This window comes from Trichomycterus rosablanca, chromosome 3, assembly GCF_030014385.1.
Source record: "Trichomycterus rosablanca isolate fTriRos1 chromosome 3, fTriRos1.hap1, whole genome shotgun sequence".
Taxonomy (NCBI): domain Eukaryota; kingdom Metazoa; phylum Chordata; class Actinopteri; order Siluriformes; family Trichomycteridae; genus Trichomycterus; species Trichomycterus rosablanca.
This window is the reverse complement of record NC_085990.1, coordinates 51,574,253-51,591,012: the sequence shown is the minus strand read 5'-3', so window position 1 is coordinate 51,591,012 and position 16,760 is coordinate 51,574,253. Positions and strand designations below refer to the sequence as shown.

Sequence of the window (16,760 nt, the reverse complement as noted above, 5' to 3'; positions counted from 1 at the left end):
GGTAAAACGTCTTGCGGGACATTGTAGCCCAGAAAATGCTCCCCCCCTGATTTCTTACTCCAGAGACTGAGGGTTGATTTTTTTTTTTTTACCTGTAAACACCAACCGAAATGAGCAGCCCCATGTAAGTCTGCAGTTCCTCTGTGTCCACATTTCGCCAGTCTGTGATTGAATGTCTCCCATGCAGGTTTGTCATTGCCACAATATGCTGCAGAATTTCATCCGTCAGCAGCAGTGAAAAGCTGGACGTCGAGTCACTGATCCGGGCAGCGGCATAGTGTGTAGGTCCCCGGATCAAATCTCTGGCTGCTGGGACGTAGCGGAGCGCCTAAAATTTGCCAAATATTTTGCCATTTTTTGAAGTCCATTCTGCTGCTGCTTCATCCATGTCCTCTCTGCTGTCATCTTCAGATGAGTTGGAGTTGGACTCCAGCTGGTCATTTTCGCACTCAGAGTGCATGATCAATCCCAGCGCCTCCTGGGTGCTGTAATGACTTGCCATCTCCAAAATGACCACTCCTGCACTACTGCTAATACTTATACCCATGGCTGCAGTACATCTACATAAACAACCTGAGCGAGAGCCCAAACAAAGTCCTATTTTGTTTTGGTTCTCTCTAGTAGTGCCAACTGTTAGAAAAATATATAAATTAAAAATTGAAAGCTAGTAGTTCAAAATGAAATCTTAACCTAAATGAAAGCATTAGTTTATGTTCAGATAAATGTGGGTAAAAAAAATTGTGTTTTCAATGGTTTTCAGTGGGAAATTTTTTGTCCTTAGGAACAAATGTGTCAGTTTTTGTATAGCTTAGCCATTTTAGGCTAATTTAAGGAATTGACATAACAATTCTAAAATTAGTTAAAAATGAATATCCTCTGGCAAATATGAGCTGTATTTATTCAACACAGCCAAAATGGTTTGAAAATAAAAAACAAATGGCACAACACACACTAACACACCACCACCATGTCAGTGTCACTGCAGTGCTGAGAATGATCCACCACCTAAATAATACCTGCTCTGTGGTGGTCCTGTGGGGGTCCTGACCATTGAAGAACAGGGTGAAAGCAGGTTAAAAAAGCATGTAGAGAAACAGATGGACTACAGTCAGTAATTGTAGAACTACAAAGTGCTTCTATATGGTAAGTGGAGCTGATCAAATGGACAGTGAGTGTAGAAACAAGGAGGTGGTTTTAATGTTATGGCTGATCTGTGTATGTTGCTATAGATGTATGGAGAAACCAAACAAACAAAGCCATAGCAAACATCTTAAACATGACTGGACAGTAAAAAGTTAAAACAATACATGAAACTATAAATCATCCCTGGACAAGTGTTTTGTTTTTATACTAATGATTAGAAATAAATATCATTATAATCCTGCAGTCACCCGAAAAGAGTTGCAAGACAACAGCAAGAAAACAGCTGAAACAACAGTTGCACTGAAAACAAGTGGCACTAAACTTTATCGTAAGCATTTCTGTTCCTGCACCCCACAAAAAATGCATTTACTTAAAACAAGCTTTTAGAACGTGTTAAACTCAAGGCCTGCGGGCCAAATCCGGCCCGTCACATCATTTTATGTGGCCCGCGAGAGCTTAAAAGACGTTTGATTGTCTCAAAATACACTGTAAAATCATAAATAAACTGCATCTCCCACAATGCATGCCAATTTTGTGACCCGTAAAGTGACCGCATCCTGCCACTAGATGGCGGTGTTTCCACATCAGCATTTAACTGAGGCGGTTTTCCAACAAGTGATGTTGAGAAATATTTACAAATAATCCCAAAATGTACAAAAAAAGAAAACTGAAGCAGAAGGAGGGAATTTAATGAAAGATGTGAAAGTGAAAACAAGTTTGTGCTTTAAGAAGAAACACCGGTACGTCTCTTGTGTTATGAGGCCGTGTCTGTGGTAAAGGAGAACAATATAAATGTAGATATACATTATAAATATACAGAATAAATTTGGCATTTTGACACCAAACACAGAATTTAGCCTCCAAGAAAAACAACAAAATGTCCAAGACTTAAAAGGCGACTCAATGAAAATATGTTTGACACCCCTGATTTAGAAGAATTAAAACAATGGTGAGATAAAACAAAAACAGATCTCTATGCTAGTAATCCAGCTTGACATGTGTGGAGGAAAAATGTTTGGTTGTGCATACGTTCCCAGGAACACCATATTAAATATTAAGTGAAGTATGGAGATGGGAGCAAAATTGAACTGAGATGCTTCACAGTAAACACAGTAATGTTTTATTTAGTAATGGTGCACAAATAGAGCAGTGTACTGACACATATTGAAGAAGCTTAATTTCACTAGTATAAACAACAGCTATTGCTCTTTATTATTTACATGCTGCCCCTTGGTGATATATTCCGTCATCATGGGTTGAATTTTCACTGTTATGCAGACGACACCCAGGTTTATCTAAACTTTAAACTATCTGCCCCATTCCACCCCCCACCCCCCTTCACCGAGTGCATCCATGAAATCCGTTGTCTCTTCTTTCACTAACACATCCCTCACTATTGCTGGTATCCCTGTTAAGTCTTCTTCCAAGGCCCGTAATCTTGGGGTTCTGTTTGACCCTCTCCTGTCATTTGAGCCACATATACGTTCACTGGCGAAGTCTGCCTTCTTCCAGCTTCGAAATGTCGCTCGACTGCGTCCATTTCTGTCTTTAAGAGCTGCAGAGAACCTGGTACATGCCTTTGTTACTTCCAAACTAGACTACTGCAATTCTCTCCTCTATGGGCTTCCCTCAAAATCCCTCCGACCCCTGCAGATCGTTCAGAATGCTGCTGCCCGAGTGCTGACCCAGTCTAAAAAACACAAGCATATCACCCCGGGATTAGAATGACTCCATTGGCTTCCAGTCAATAAGCGTTTTCTATATAAAATGTAAGTGCTCACTTTTAAGGCACTTTATGGTCTGGCCCCCTTTTATCTGGCTAATCTTCTACACCGCTATGTCCCTTCTCGTAGGTTAAGGATGTTGGATGCTGATCTCCTGGTTGCTCCTAGGTTTAGGTTGACCACCGTGGGTGGTAGATCATTTAGTGCTGCTGCCTCTACACTGTGGAACTTTCTTCCTCTCTCTCTTCCTCTCTCGCTGAGTTTAAATTTCTTCTTAAAACGTTCTTATCTACTCAGCACGTTCACTCGTCTTCTTTTGTTTCTGTTTGATCTTGTTTGTGATTATGATTTCTATGTAAAGCGTCCTAGGGTACTATGAAAGGCGCTATATAAGTTGAATTAATTCATTATTATTATTAACAGCCAAAATAACTGATGACTTCAAAAATGAAGGTGAATTTGCTTGCATAGCCTAGACCAGACATGTCAAACTCAAGGCCAGCGGGCCACATCCAGCCCGAGGTACAATTATATCTAGTCTGCCAGTATATAGAATACACACCATTGATACTACAAGTCCCAGCACGCACTGCAACAGCAAGCATGTCCAGATACACCTTTCCCCCTCTATTGCACAATGGTACAGTGGTAGCCTAGTGGGTAGAGCTTTGGGCTATCAATTAAAAGGCTGAGAGTTTAAATCCCAGCTCTGCCATTCAGCCACTGTCAGGTCCTTGAGCGAGGTCCTTTACCCTGTCTGCTCCCGGGGAGGCGTACAATGGCTGACCCTGAGCTCTGACCCCAGATTCCAAACAAGCTGGGATATGTGAAGAAAGAATTTCATTGTACTGTACATGTGTAGTTGTAAAGATATTCTATTAAAAAAACACATTCAACCGAGGTCAGAAGTCAGTTGCACTCATCACTTTTAATTACATTTAAACAAGCCTTCCAAAAGAAATGTTAAAATAAAAAGTGGAGGATAAAAACTAGGGCTTTCAAGACAGATGGCAGGCAGAGTACCTATTTACATACATTAGAAGTAAACCAGTTTGCCTTGTTTGTGGAGCTGGCGTGTTTCTTAACTGCTTATCCAATTAGGGTCGCAGGGGGGTGCTGGAGCCTATCCCAGTTTTTGAATGGGCGCAAGGCACTCAGTAACACCCTGGATGGGGTGCCAGTCCATCGCAGGGCAGACAAACATACACACACCCATTCACCTATAGGGCAATTCAGTGTCTCCAATTAACCTGACTGCATGTTTTTGGACTGTGGGAGGAAACTGAAGCTCCGGAGGAAACCCACACATACACGAGGAGAACATGCAAACTCCACACAGAAAGGACCCGGACCGCCCCGCCTGGGGATCGAACCCAGGACCTTCTTGCTGTGAGGTGACAGTGCTACCCGCCTGGCCATAATCAAAGAATATATTTTCCTTGTGCACTTAATCTAATATCCTGTTTATTAAATGTTGACCCTGTTTGTCCCTCGACATACGCTTATATGCTGTGTTCAGAATTGCCTACTACATATTACTTGTGAACTAATGGGACCCCAAACTAGTATGGAGTATACAATATATGACCAAAATGATTTTTCCAGTACGTGAAAGATACCCGGACATGACCAGAGCTGAAGGGTTGTGATGCCCTTGTATTCCCTACACACTAGTCATGTAATATCGACTAAAGGAAACTTGACCTGCAATGTCATCACGTGAATGCCAGAGCGTCACGTTGACAGTGATCTTTAATCGCCTCTTCATTTTCTAAAGCAACGTGCAAACTACAAAAGTGAAGCAGTGTATCATATTATTTATAATATGGGAATGATGCCGCTCAGGTGGCGCAGTGGTAAAAACACACGCTGGAACCAGAGCTGGGATCTCGAATACATCGTATCGAATCTCAGCCCTGCCTGCCGGCTAAGGCTGAGGGGCCACATGAACAACGATTGGCCTGTTGTTCAGATATGGGCGGGACTAAGCCGGATGGGGTCTCTCTCCCATGGCTGGTGCAATTACGACCTCTGCTGGCTGATTGATGGCGCCTGCACAGAGATGAGGAAAGAGTGCTCTCAGAGTGTGTCTCTCTGTACACAACGCTGAGCTGCACTGCACTCGTCAAAGTGCGGGTGATAAGATGCATACCGCTGCTGCCCACGTGTCGGAGGCCCACGTGTTAGCTTCGTTCTCCTCAATCAGAGCGGGGATCGGCATTGGTGGACAGGAAGCATGATGCAATCGAACAATTGGACGCGCTAAAAACAAGAAAAAGGGGAGAAAATGCATAAAGAAAATAAATATAATATGGGAATAAACATAATTTTTTGGATATACAGCAAGTTTGTGTCACATTTAATTGTTTAATTTGTTGGTGTTTTATTTGCACAAAACCTTTTTTAAATAACAGTTTCTTCCATGAGCGTCAAATAGCAAAAAAAATTTACTTTAAATACTCCCAAAGAATTCATCATACATTTAAAAGAAACAAGAATAGACGCTCACAATGTTAAAACAGCAAACACTGACATTTACTCCTAATTCTAAATCATTTCATCAACCTTGTAGTATATAGTCATAAATATACGTAATTTTATACATCAGGTTCCAAGGTCTGTTCTCTCTTATTTCATCACCATACAATACAGTAGCCCAGAATCCCGCCGTGTGGAAGCTGTACATTTTCCTATCTGTGGCAGTTTCATTTCCAATGCTGTGGAGACAAGGGACGGCGTTTCAGTCCACCCACGGAGGCAGATGGTACGAAGCGGCTCTCGAACAGCCACTGTGTCTTAAATGCGACCGAGGACAAGAAGTTACATCGAAGTCTCAGCAAAGGCCAAAAAAAATAGAGTTTTATTATTCTACAGGCAACAGACCGGCGCTCAGTCACATCCGAGTGCAGGGGACGTCTGTGGGAGGAGGAAGGAACAACAAGCACACCGCATGAGTCAGGATCGTTCCTGAGCTTAGATACTGAAAAATCAATGAACATTGTACAAATCTTTTATATAGAGAGGAACAATGCAGCAAGCAGGTTTTTGTTTATTAAATGTAATGTTATTAAATGGGTTAAATTGTTTAAGCGTCCAGGATGTGATTATGCAGCACTATTAGGTCTCACATGCTGATTATGTCCACTGAGAGGAGCTAAAACATCATCATCACTGGACTTCACACAGTAATGTTAAAAGAACAATGCATATGCATACAGTATTTAATGCATATTCACTAAATGACCACAAGTATGTGGACACTCCCCTCCTCACTTATTGTGTTCAGGTTTAAAACGGATGTAATATGGTACAAACCACATTTCCAGAAATGTTGGGACATCTTGTAAAATGTAGTAATAAGAAGAGTCTGATGATTTGTTGATTTTAAGTACAAGGAAAAGATTTCCAATGTTTTCACTGATCAACCTTATTGGATTTTGTATTTTTAAATTTTCGGCATTTAGCAGACGCCTTTCTCCAAAGCGACTTACAGTACAGTTACAGTATACAGTCTGAGCAATTCTGAGGGTTAAGAGCCTTGCTCAAGGGCCCAACAACAGCAAGCCAGCAGTGGTGGGGTTTAAACCAGCAACCTTCTGATTGATAGTCCAGTACCTTAACCACTAGGTTACACCTGCCCAAATATATAAACATATTTAGAATCTGGTGCTTGCAACACACTAAAAAATAGGATGTGTTTCCTAAATTTCCAGTTAATGAGACTTTTAAAGGTTTAAGAAGTGAAGACACTAAGGGTGTGTTCGAAAACCTAGTGATCTCTCTACACAGATGCATTTTAAGTCATCCTACGCTCGCCCCCGAGAAGGAGGCTGTTCGAATTCTTAGATGCCTTAAAATGCTGCCTACTAAGTCACCCTAAATTTAAACGGTATTTCGACTGAATAACGAGGGAGCATCCGATGCCTCCTCAGCGCTGAAGGCAATCCCAGCATTCAGTGTGGCACAACTGAAGAACAGAGATCTTTTTAAACGTAAATAAATGACCATTCTCCTTTGACTAAATAGGCTCAAATTTTTCACACTTTAAAACTCAAATAATTTAAAGAATTGCAAATAATTCCCTTCATGTTGAAATGAAATGTCTAACAAGCTTATAGTCAGGTGTCCACATACTTTCGACCTTAAAGTTTAAACTTAAAATCATTTTATGCTGTAGGTTTGTCCAAAAAAAATAAACAACTAAAACTTATCCAACTAAAAGCATTACTGAATATTATCTTCCATTTATTTTACCTCTTTGCCTAATGGCTTATACGCCAGTTTTAGGTTGAACTTGAAAATCGTGTTTATCCATTACACGTTATGTGATGGTAGGTTAGACATGACCTGCTGTGCTACCCTTCTACCCACTTTTAAAAATTTGGAATTGGAATTCACCATCCATCACCATATCAAATTACCAACCTAAATCGATGAGTAGAAAAAAATCATTGCAGATGCCTTCAGTACCACATGATAGAATGAAATTGTAAGCAGCCTATCATGCTTTGTGGCATGTGCAAAATTCTTAGCAGGATAGGTAACCTTGATCTTTTTTACTAAAACACCTCGGTTCGAATCTCGGCTCTGCTACCGGTCAGCTGGGCGCCATCTAGCGGGCACAATTGGCAGTGCTGGCAGCAGAGAAAATTCACTACCGTGTCTGTTTGTGCGCTGATGTGCAGCTACGTTTTGGCTACGTGAGCAGCAGGCTTTGTTCTGTAGTGAGTTCGAGGTTAATAAATATTTTTGCAATGCAGTGTTGGTGTTTTGTAGAGAACGATCAGGTCACAAATACTGTAAAACATGTGTGTGTTGATGTATTCTGATAAAAACTATATTATGCCCCTGTCCCACCTTTTTATAACTCCTCCCCTGCGTTTCCTCTCACCCCGTATCTTGCGTTCTCATTGGCTGTCCGACATAGCACTCATTGTCAGTCGAGCAACTCAGGTCCAGATATTTGACAAGCTAGATATACAGTATTTCTTCAGTCGCCGAGCACCCGGCGAGATGCTCGGATCAAGTTGTTGAGTAGTATTGAGAGCCGAGTTTCGATCACCCGAGCTGGCAAATCTAGCACCGACCAGTCGGCAAGCCAAAATCAGGGCAAACATCATGTAGTGTGAACTACGCATAAGGGACTGTGTATGCGTCAGAAGGGGCGTAGAGCGGGCAAATATACCCTCCTCGAGTGCAATCGGGGTCCCCAGCAGCGGAAGACTAACTGTCTACGATTAATAGGGAGAAAAGGGAGAAAATGCATAAATAAAATATAAGAAGATAAAAATCTAAATAACCTGAAAAGAGGGTTTATTACGGAGACATATGGAAAGACTGCTTAATTTGATCTCCCCTCTCATTTTTTAAGGTTAGAAATGTCCCTTGTATTTATTACACTGTTTTGTATCTGTACCACGTATATTGTGTTGTTTGCACTTGTGTTTCTTATTGCACCCTGGTCCTGGAGGAACGTTGTTTTATTTCAGTCTGTACTTGTATATAACTTGTATATAATGAATAAATTCTCTTAAACCTGAACTTAATTGAAGCGTCTTTAAAAGAAAAAGTGAACTCCATTTAGATGTGGTCAAGACAGAGTTTCTAAATAAATTGGGTTTGAAATTGTACATGTAATGACCACAATGTTCTCGCAATAATGTCTAAATAAATGCCCCTATTTAAATACCTAAAATGATATGAATTACGTGTTATTTGCTTTTAAATTCAGCAGATCACTCAAATGAGCTTGTTTTTTATTAGTTTTTAGTCTAAAGCATAGACTGTGCTTCCCGGCATCTTATTTTATATCAGTTCCTCTTATTTACAGAAGCTTAGAGAGAATTAAAAGCAATAACCTCTTTTTAATGTTGCAGTGATGCTGTTCTAACAGCCCCATGTAGATATACACCGACCAGACATAACATTATGAGCACTGAGAGGTGAAGTGAATAACACTGATCATCTCTTCATCACGGCACCTGTTAGTGGGGGGCGGGGGGTATATTAGGCAGCAAGTGAACATTTTATCCTCAAAGTTGATGTTAGAAGCAGGAAAAATGGGCGAGCGTGAGGATCTGAGCGAGTTTGACAAGAGCCAAATTGTGATGACTAGACGACTGGGTCAGAGCATCTCCAAAACTGCAGCTCTTGTGGGGTGTGTCCCGGTCTGCAGTGGTCAGTATCTTTCAAAAGTGGTCCAAGGAAGGAACAGTGGTAAACCGGCAACAGGGTCATGGGCGGCCAAGGCTCAATAGATGCCCGTGTGGTCCGATCCAACAGACGAGCTACTGTAGCTCAAACTGCTAAAGAAGTTCATGCTGGTTCTGATAGAAAGGTGTCAGAATACACAGTGCATCGCAGCTTGTTGCATATGGGGCTGCATAGCCGCAGACCAGTCAGGGTGCCCATGCTGACCCCTGTTCACCGCTGAAAGTGCCAACAATGGGCACGTGAGCATCAAAACTGGACCACAGAGCAATGGAAGAAGGAGGCCTGGTCTGATGAATCACGTTTTCTTTTACATCACGTGGACGGCCGGGTGCGTGTGCGTCTCTTACCTGGGGAACACACGGCACCAGGATGCATTATGGGAAGAAGGCAAGCCAGTGGAGGCAGTGTGATGCTTTGGGCAATGTTCTGCTGGGAAACCTTGGGTCCTGCCATCCATGTGGATGTTACTCTGACACGTAGCTCCTACCTAAGCATTGTTGCAGACCATGTTCACCCTTTTATGGAAACGGTGTTCCCTGATGGCTGTGGCACCCTGCCACAAAGCTAAAATACTTCAGGAATGGTTTGAGGAGCACAACAATGAGTTTGAGGTGTTGACTTGGCCTCCAATTTCCCCAGATCTCAATCCAATCGAGCATCTGTGGGATGTGCTGGACAAACAAGTCCGATCCATGGAGGCTTCACCTCACAACTTACAGGAGTTAAAGGATCTGCTGCTGACGTCTTGGTGCCAGATACCACAGCACACCTTCAGGGGGCTAGTGTTTTGGCAGCAAAAGTGGGACCAACACAATATTAGGAAGGCGGTCATAATGTTATGCCTTATCGGTGTAAACCTTACTTAGACACACTTTATGTCACACGTCTGTACATTCACGACAACTCTCATGCTGGGTCAGACCTGGTTTTATTGTTAAATCCAAACACAACACTGTTTAGAATTATAAAGTGGAGAGCAAAAACACAGCAAGTATTTTAAATACAGTGACCATGCAGTAATGCTATATTATTATTATATTATAATATTTATATGTTATATCTATAAATCAGAAGTGAGATCTGCATGCCGTTAGATGCCACGTTGCCTTTTTGTTCTTTCGATTGTACCTGAAATGTTTAAATCTTCTCCTCCACGTCTCGAGCGCTCTTCTGAGCTGCGGTTTCGGAGAACGCTCGGCCTGATCTCCGAGCGATAAACGTTGTTAATCCGAGGCTGGAAGATCTTGCTGTGGCAGCCTTGTGGATGGTACGATAACGGAGATTCCTCGTCGCTGTCTCCTCCGTCGTTGCCGATCACCACCAGTTCAGCCTGAATTTCCTCATCTTCGTCATCGGACTCTGCGTTCTGATAACCCATAAATATCATGGTGACAGGCTTACAGTCCAGGTCATGGATGGTGGAGTCGATGTTTGGATGAATGGGCGAGCATCTCTCAAATCCCAGGTGTGAATCAGACACTGGAATGAGCTTCACTGGTTCCTCAAGCTCTTGCATCATCTCTAATTGAACACCATCACAGCCTGTTTGCATGTTTATGGCATTTTCATAAGCATTGTCGTTAGCACTCCAATCTGGAATGTGATAGTGTAAGAACTTGGAATCTTCATGCTGTAATGGACTGGAGGTCTTGCTGGCCATGTGAGATGCATTAAAACCTGGACTAACCCTGCCTTGCTCCCCGACATTAGGAGTAGAAGACCTGCTGTAGAGGCTGGAGAAGACTGGCTCATGATACTCTACGTCGCTCAGGTCCTTCTTCTCCGCTGCTTTTTGTAGAAGCTCCTCCACCTCCAGAGGACTCAGCTCGTCCAGCACATCCTCAGACTTTTGACCGGCTGACTGGACGGCGTAAACGGACTTCCTACCGTCGTCGTAGACTTTGATGCCTTTTTTCTTGAACTCCTGGGGGGCCACCGTAGATGAGGAGAGAACCTGACTCTTTCCTGTGCGCAGGTCTTTCTCCACACTGATCTCCACAGCATACATGGCTAAAGACAATAATATTTCAGTTTGCATTTGTTGCTATTGAGATGAAACTTTTCTGAATTAGAGAAAGCTTTATTTTGAGATGAGGTTTAATGAGCTACATGGCAAGGATGCACAGGGGCAATGATCAAAAAAAAGATTAATTCTAATGACCAGCGGAAACCAGGCATATTAGAAAGTGCTGGAACACGTGTCACTGTCCAAAGAGAAGCAAGATTTACAGCAAGGCCGTATTCACAAAATACACCCCCAAATATTCAGACACACTCAAAAACCCCCCCAATATTCCAATGTCTATCTATCTATTTCCTCGGCTGGTCCCGTTAGGGGTCGCCGGCGGATCGTGATCCGCATTATTGATTTGCCACAGTTTTTATGCCGAATGCCCTTCCTGACACAACCCTCTCTATTTATCCGGGCTTGGGACCAGCACTACAGTGCACTGGTTTATGCATCCTAGCTGCTGGGTACCTAAAGGACAATTCAGTGTCTCCAATTAGCCTGGCTGCATGTTTTCGGACTGTGGGAGGAAACCCACACAGGCACGGGGATGACATGCAAACTCCACACAGAAAGGACCCGGACCGCCCCACCTGGGGATCAAACCCAGGACCTTCTTGCTGTGAGGTGACAGTGCTACCCACTTAGCCACCGTGCTGCCCCCTTATATTCCAATGTAAAAAATATAAATGCAATAGTACTACACCTGCCTTATCTGCTTTGCTTCTCATACAACTTGGCATTTGTCTCGCCACTTTTGCAAATAAGATTTGACCCAGCATTTATCCTTATCCCACGATTAGTCTCGTGACCATATCGTCAATATTGAAAAATGGTGGCTAGCACACCAGCGCCGAGATTCTGAACTCCTCAGTTTGAAACTCGGCGTTGCCACCGTTCGGCTGGGCGCAATCTGGCCTGCAGCAAATACTAATAGTAATAGGCCACCGGATCTGCAGGGGGGGATAACCGGACTATTGGTGTAATAATCAGTGTAATCTCTGTCTAAGTAGTGTGTCTAAATAATCTGCCTTAAGAGCTCCATGTCTTATTAGAATCTTCTCTACTGAGGCAGCAAGGCAGCTCACTAGGTTTTCAGACAGACCCATTATCTTGTCTTTGTTTAGTTCCTTGTATCCTAGTCAAGTATCAAGTTTCCTGTTTAATAGATCTAATGTCTAGTGTATGTATGTATGTCCTGATTTCCCAGTCCTGACCAATGCTTTTTTAATGGTAATTTGTCCTGCCTTCTTTGTTCACCCAGCGTCACAGACCTTTTATACAAAACTTCATGCCATGTAGCCCTATAAACTTTAACCCTAAGTGATGCCTATACATATTATTCCCATACACATATAGGTATATAAAAAGTGTTCAGAAATGTATGCATACCCTTTTTCTCTGCTTCACAATCATTACTCTGTACTGGAGTGTTGATTCTTCTCATAAGTGTGGGCGTATAGGACTTGGGGATATCAGGTATTGCAGAGTAGATATACTGAATTGGTTCTGTAACAGACTTTTATCAATCAGAGAAATCTGTACATATACTGTATATAAAAGATCATTTATTATAAACGAGAAAGGGTTTTTACCTGTTGGAAAATCTCCAATTACTTCCTGTGTAGAAATACAGTGGGTGGAAATCAAAACTCACAATGATGAGAGGATAAAACGTTTTTTCTTCTGTCTGTTCTGATCAGCTGCTACAAAACTCATGAGTGATTATCCTTATTCCTTACTTTATAAATGTACTAATCTATCAGATGCTGGAGAACATTAATTCAGACCTCTGCAGGTTTGTAGAGTCCCAAAATATAACAAACCGAGCAATACCTTTATAATGTCCTCAGCCGTCTTCTCCACCTCCTTCAGCTGCTTCAGAATCAGCTCCTCATTTCTTGAAATATTGAGCTCCTGTGTCTCGAGATCCTCGATTTCACCCTCTATTCTGCAGAACAGGTTCAGAAAATAGTGGATTAGGTAGAAACACAGATAATGGGTCATTCAGGTCTGTTCAAATCTGTTAAAAAAATTAATAAAAGAATAAAAACATTACATTTACATTTTCAGCATTTAGCAGATGCTTTTATCCAAAGCGACTTACAGTATACAGTCTAAGCAATTAAGGGTTAGGGGCCTTGCTCAAGGGCCCAACAGTGGCAACCTGGCAGTGGTGGGGCTCGAACCAGCAACCTTGTAATTGCTAGTCTGGTACCTTAACTGCTAGTCTACAACTGCCCAAAAATAAACTCTCTAGCACAGTTTGCTAGTTGTTTAGGGGAAAACAACAGACTATATTAATTTGTATAGTCTGCTTGTGCACTATATCAATATTTTATAATATTTTAGCAATAATGGCAAAAACATTTCATAGGAAATTCATTTATTGTCTGTTTTACTACCATAGGGCAATTTTGTAGCTCCAATTAACCTGACTGCACGTCTGTGGACTTGTGGGAGGAAACCGGAGCACCCGGAGGAAACCCACACTGAGAAATCAAACCTTTCTTGCTGTGAGGTGACAGCACCACCCACTACACAAACCATATTTTCCAAAAATGATGTTGCCAGAAAGAAAACATGTGAAAGGAACAAAGCCTCGTCACAACTGTCTGTAGTTTCTGTAGAGTTATTAAAGACAGTCAGGAACTATAAGAGACAGATGAGCGGAAGACGCTGTAATGCACCCAAACAAGAAAATTCAATGGGACTGGCATCAAATATTTGTTAAACTTTTTAGTATACACCGATCAGGAATAACATTATGACCACCTTCCTAATATTGTGTTGGTCCCCCTTTTGCTGCCAAAACAGCCCTGACCCGTCGAGGCATGGACTCCACTAGACCCCTGAAGGTGTGTTGCGGTATCTGGCACTAAGATGTCGGCAGCGGATCCTTTAACTCCTGTAAGTTGTGAGGTGGGGCCTCCATGGATCGGACTTGTTTGTCCAGCACTTCCCACAGATGTTCAATTGGATTGGAACACCTCAAACTGCTTGTTGTGCTCCTCAAACCATTCCTGAAGCATTTTTGCTTTGTGGCAGGGCGCATCATCCTGCTGAAAGAGGCCACAGCCATCAGGGAATACCGTGAAAGGGTGAACATGATCTGCAACAATGCTTAGGTAGGTGCTAGGTGTCAAAGTAACATCCACATGGATGGCAGGACCCAAGGTTTCCCAGCAGAACATTGCCCAAAGCATCACACTGCCTCCACCGGCTCGCCTTCTTCCCATAGCGCATCCTGGTGCCGTGTGTTCCCCAGGTAAGCGACGCACAAGTTCACAGGAAAAAAGTGGTCAGCTACTGCACACTTCTTGGGAGGAAAATTGCATTCTGACAATATATTCTGCAAGATTTATAAAATAATTTATTGACTAATTTACAAATGACTGCTTTGTTATCTTTTAACAAAGTTTAGTACTATTACTTTTGATTTATGTAACTTGCTACTTAATTTTCTTTGGGATTAATAAAGTATCTGTCTGTCTGTCTGTCTGTCTGTCTGTCTATCTATCTATCTATCTATCTATCTATCTATCTATATGTCTGTCTGTCTGTCCGTCCGTCTATCCATCTATCTGTCTGTCTGTCTGTCTATCTGTCTGTCTGTCTATCTATATATCTAGCTATCCATCTATCTGTCTGTCTGTCTGTCTGTCTATATATGTAGCTATCTATCTATCTAAAAGCAGGCTCACATAGCAGGCTTAATTGTATAGATGGCTTTAAAGAAAGATGTCATTTCCTCAGGATAAGCCCTCCATCGAGCTGGTCACGCTGTGGAAAGAGGAAATCTGTTTTGCCATGCTGTGATTGGGGGCATGACTTCCATCCACAGTGTCAAGAACATTAATGGGAAATGAAGTGGAGATTTACTCTAGATTGCTTTTGGCTTCTTATTCACTGATCATGAACGGCAGGCGTCAACAGATGCTTCACCAAGCTGCTTTTCCAACACTTCAATCTTGTCTGGTTTGTTTTCCATCCACATAGGATTGAAAAATGCCAAGATGTTTGACTTAGGCAGTTGTGGCAACCTGAACAGCATGATGATACTCTTTCCTTGGCCCATCGTTTAGGTGTTACCAATTCCGTACCATTAACTAAGTCCACCTGATTGCATGACAGCTACAAATCTGGGAGGGTAAAGGTGAGCATGTGCTTTTTCTAATGAAGTGAAGTGACCTATAGGACTTTTTCAGATGGTCACTTATGACTAGTTCACACTACACAATTTTTGCCCTGATTTTTGCTCGCTGACAGGGTGCCGCTGGATTTGGCAGCTCGGAGGCAAATCGGCGTTCGCTCTGGGCTTGAAAATCGTCTCTTGATCGCTATGTGTGAACCGTTCAAAGTCTAGGTCCGAGCAGCTCGTCGATTCCTCGCAGACTCAAGAAAAATATCTAGCATGTTAAATATCTGGACCTGTCGACGAGTCTAAATCCTGTAGTGTGAAAGGTGTTGTGATCAGGTTGTGATTGTTATGAACGCAAAATACAGAAGGGAAACCCTGGAGGAGGAGTGTAAATATGTGGAACAGGGGAATAATATAGTTTATATCAGAATACATCAGCACACACACAAGCTTTACAGTATTTGTGACCTTATCGTCCACGCCAAACCATAATACTAAGACTGCATTGCAAAAATATTTGACCTCCATCTCTCTGCAGAACAGTACAGATGATCCCTGCTGGTCGTGTAGCCAAACCCACTCCTTTACCCAGATTTATGTATTTTTCCTACTTGCTTTTACACTACATACCAGCGCACAAACAACTTTGATCGCTCGCTTCTTGTTGACGTGCATTTTTGGACGTGGTATCATTAAACCCCTCGTCACTTCGTGTGTATTCGTGACAAAACGTAGTTTGAAAGACCAGATGGACTCATCTGTGATTCTTCTGTGATAGATGGAGTAGTGTGTGACCCCCTATCGCCGATCAGTCGTGTAGTGTGAAAGCCACACCGACTTGAAAGACTCCCGATTACAAGAGATCCAGTCGTGTAGTGTGAACTGTAAAGCGACCTGACGACTTGGAAAGTTGTGTAGTGTCGTCCTACGCTTTATGTATAATCACTATTGTTGCATTGATCGACCTGATATGCTCTTCTGAACTCATGGGAACAGATGTCTTTGACACTGTCTGTGCTGGAACCATCAACACTTTTATGACAAACACTTTACAGCTGTGCTGTCACCGATAGACTGGGCACAAATTGCTGCTCTGCTCAGCGCTTGGCTTAAGCGATGCAGTAAAACGTTATCAAAACACGCTCACTGTAGATAACTATCAAATCCAGTCTGATAGCATTCACATGTACGAGGGATCTTCAAAAAGTTTCCGCACTTTTATATTTTGGTTATAAGCAGTGAGGGTGCAGTAGGAGGAGTAGTAATCGGTCGTGTCTGAGAGACTGAGAGACGCTTATAGTCCAGATTAAGCTCCATCTGATTTCCACCTTTTTGGACACTCAAAGAAGCTTTAAGGGGAAGAAGATTTTCATGTGATGATCATGTGAAAGCAGAGCTGCATCAGTGGCTACATGCTCAACCAGAAATATTTTTTTTGCTGATGGCATTAAGAAGTTGGTACAACGCTGGAAAAATGCATCGGAGGGTGACTGTGTAGAAAAGTTTGTTTTTGAAATTCTTAATAAATAGA

General features: G+C 42.3%; 1 protein-coding gene across 2 annotated transcripts in view; it reads right to left on the bottom strand.

Moving 5' to 3' along the window:
* Window positions 1-16,760, bottom strand: part of palmdb (palmdelphin b) — a 59,328-nt gene that overhangs the window by 21,927 nt on the left and 20,641 nt on the right. For both annotated transcript variants that reach the window (XM_062992219.1, XM_062992220.1), the window contains exon 5: window positions 12,925-13,039. In XM_062992219.1, coding sequence (XP_062848289.1) covers window positions 12,925-13,039 — 115 coding nt within the window. The remainder of the gene's footprint in view (window positions 1-12,924; window positions 13,040-16,760) is intronic.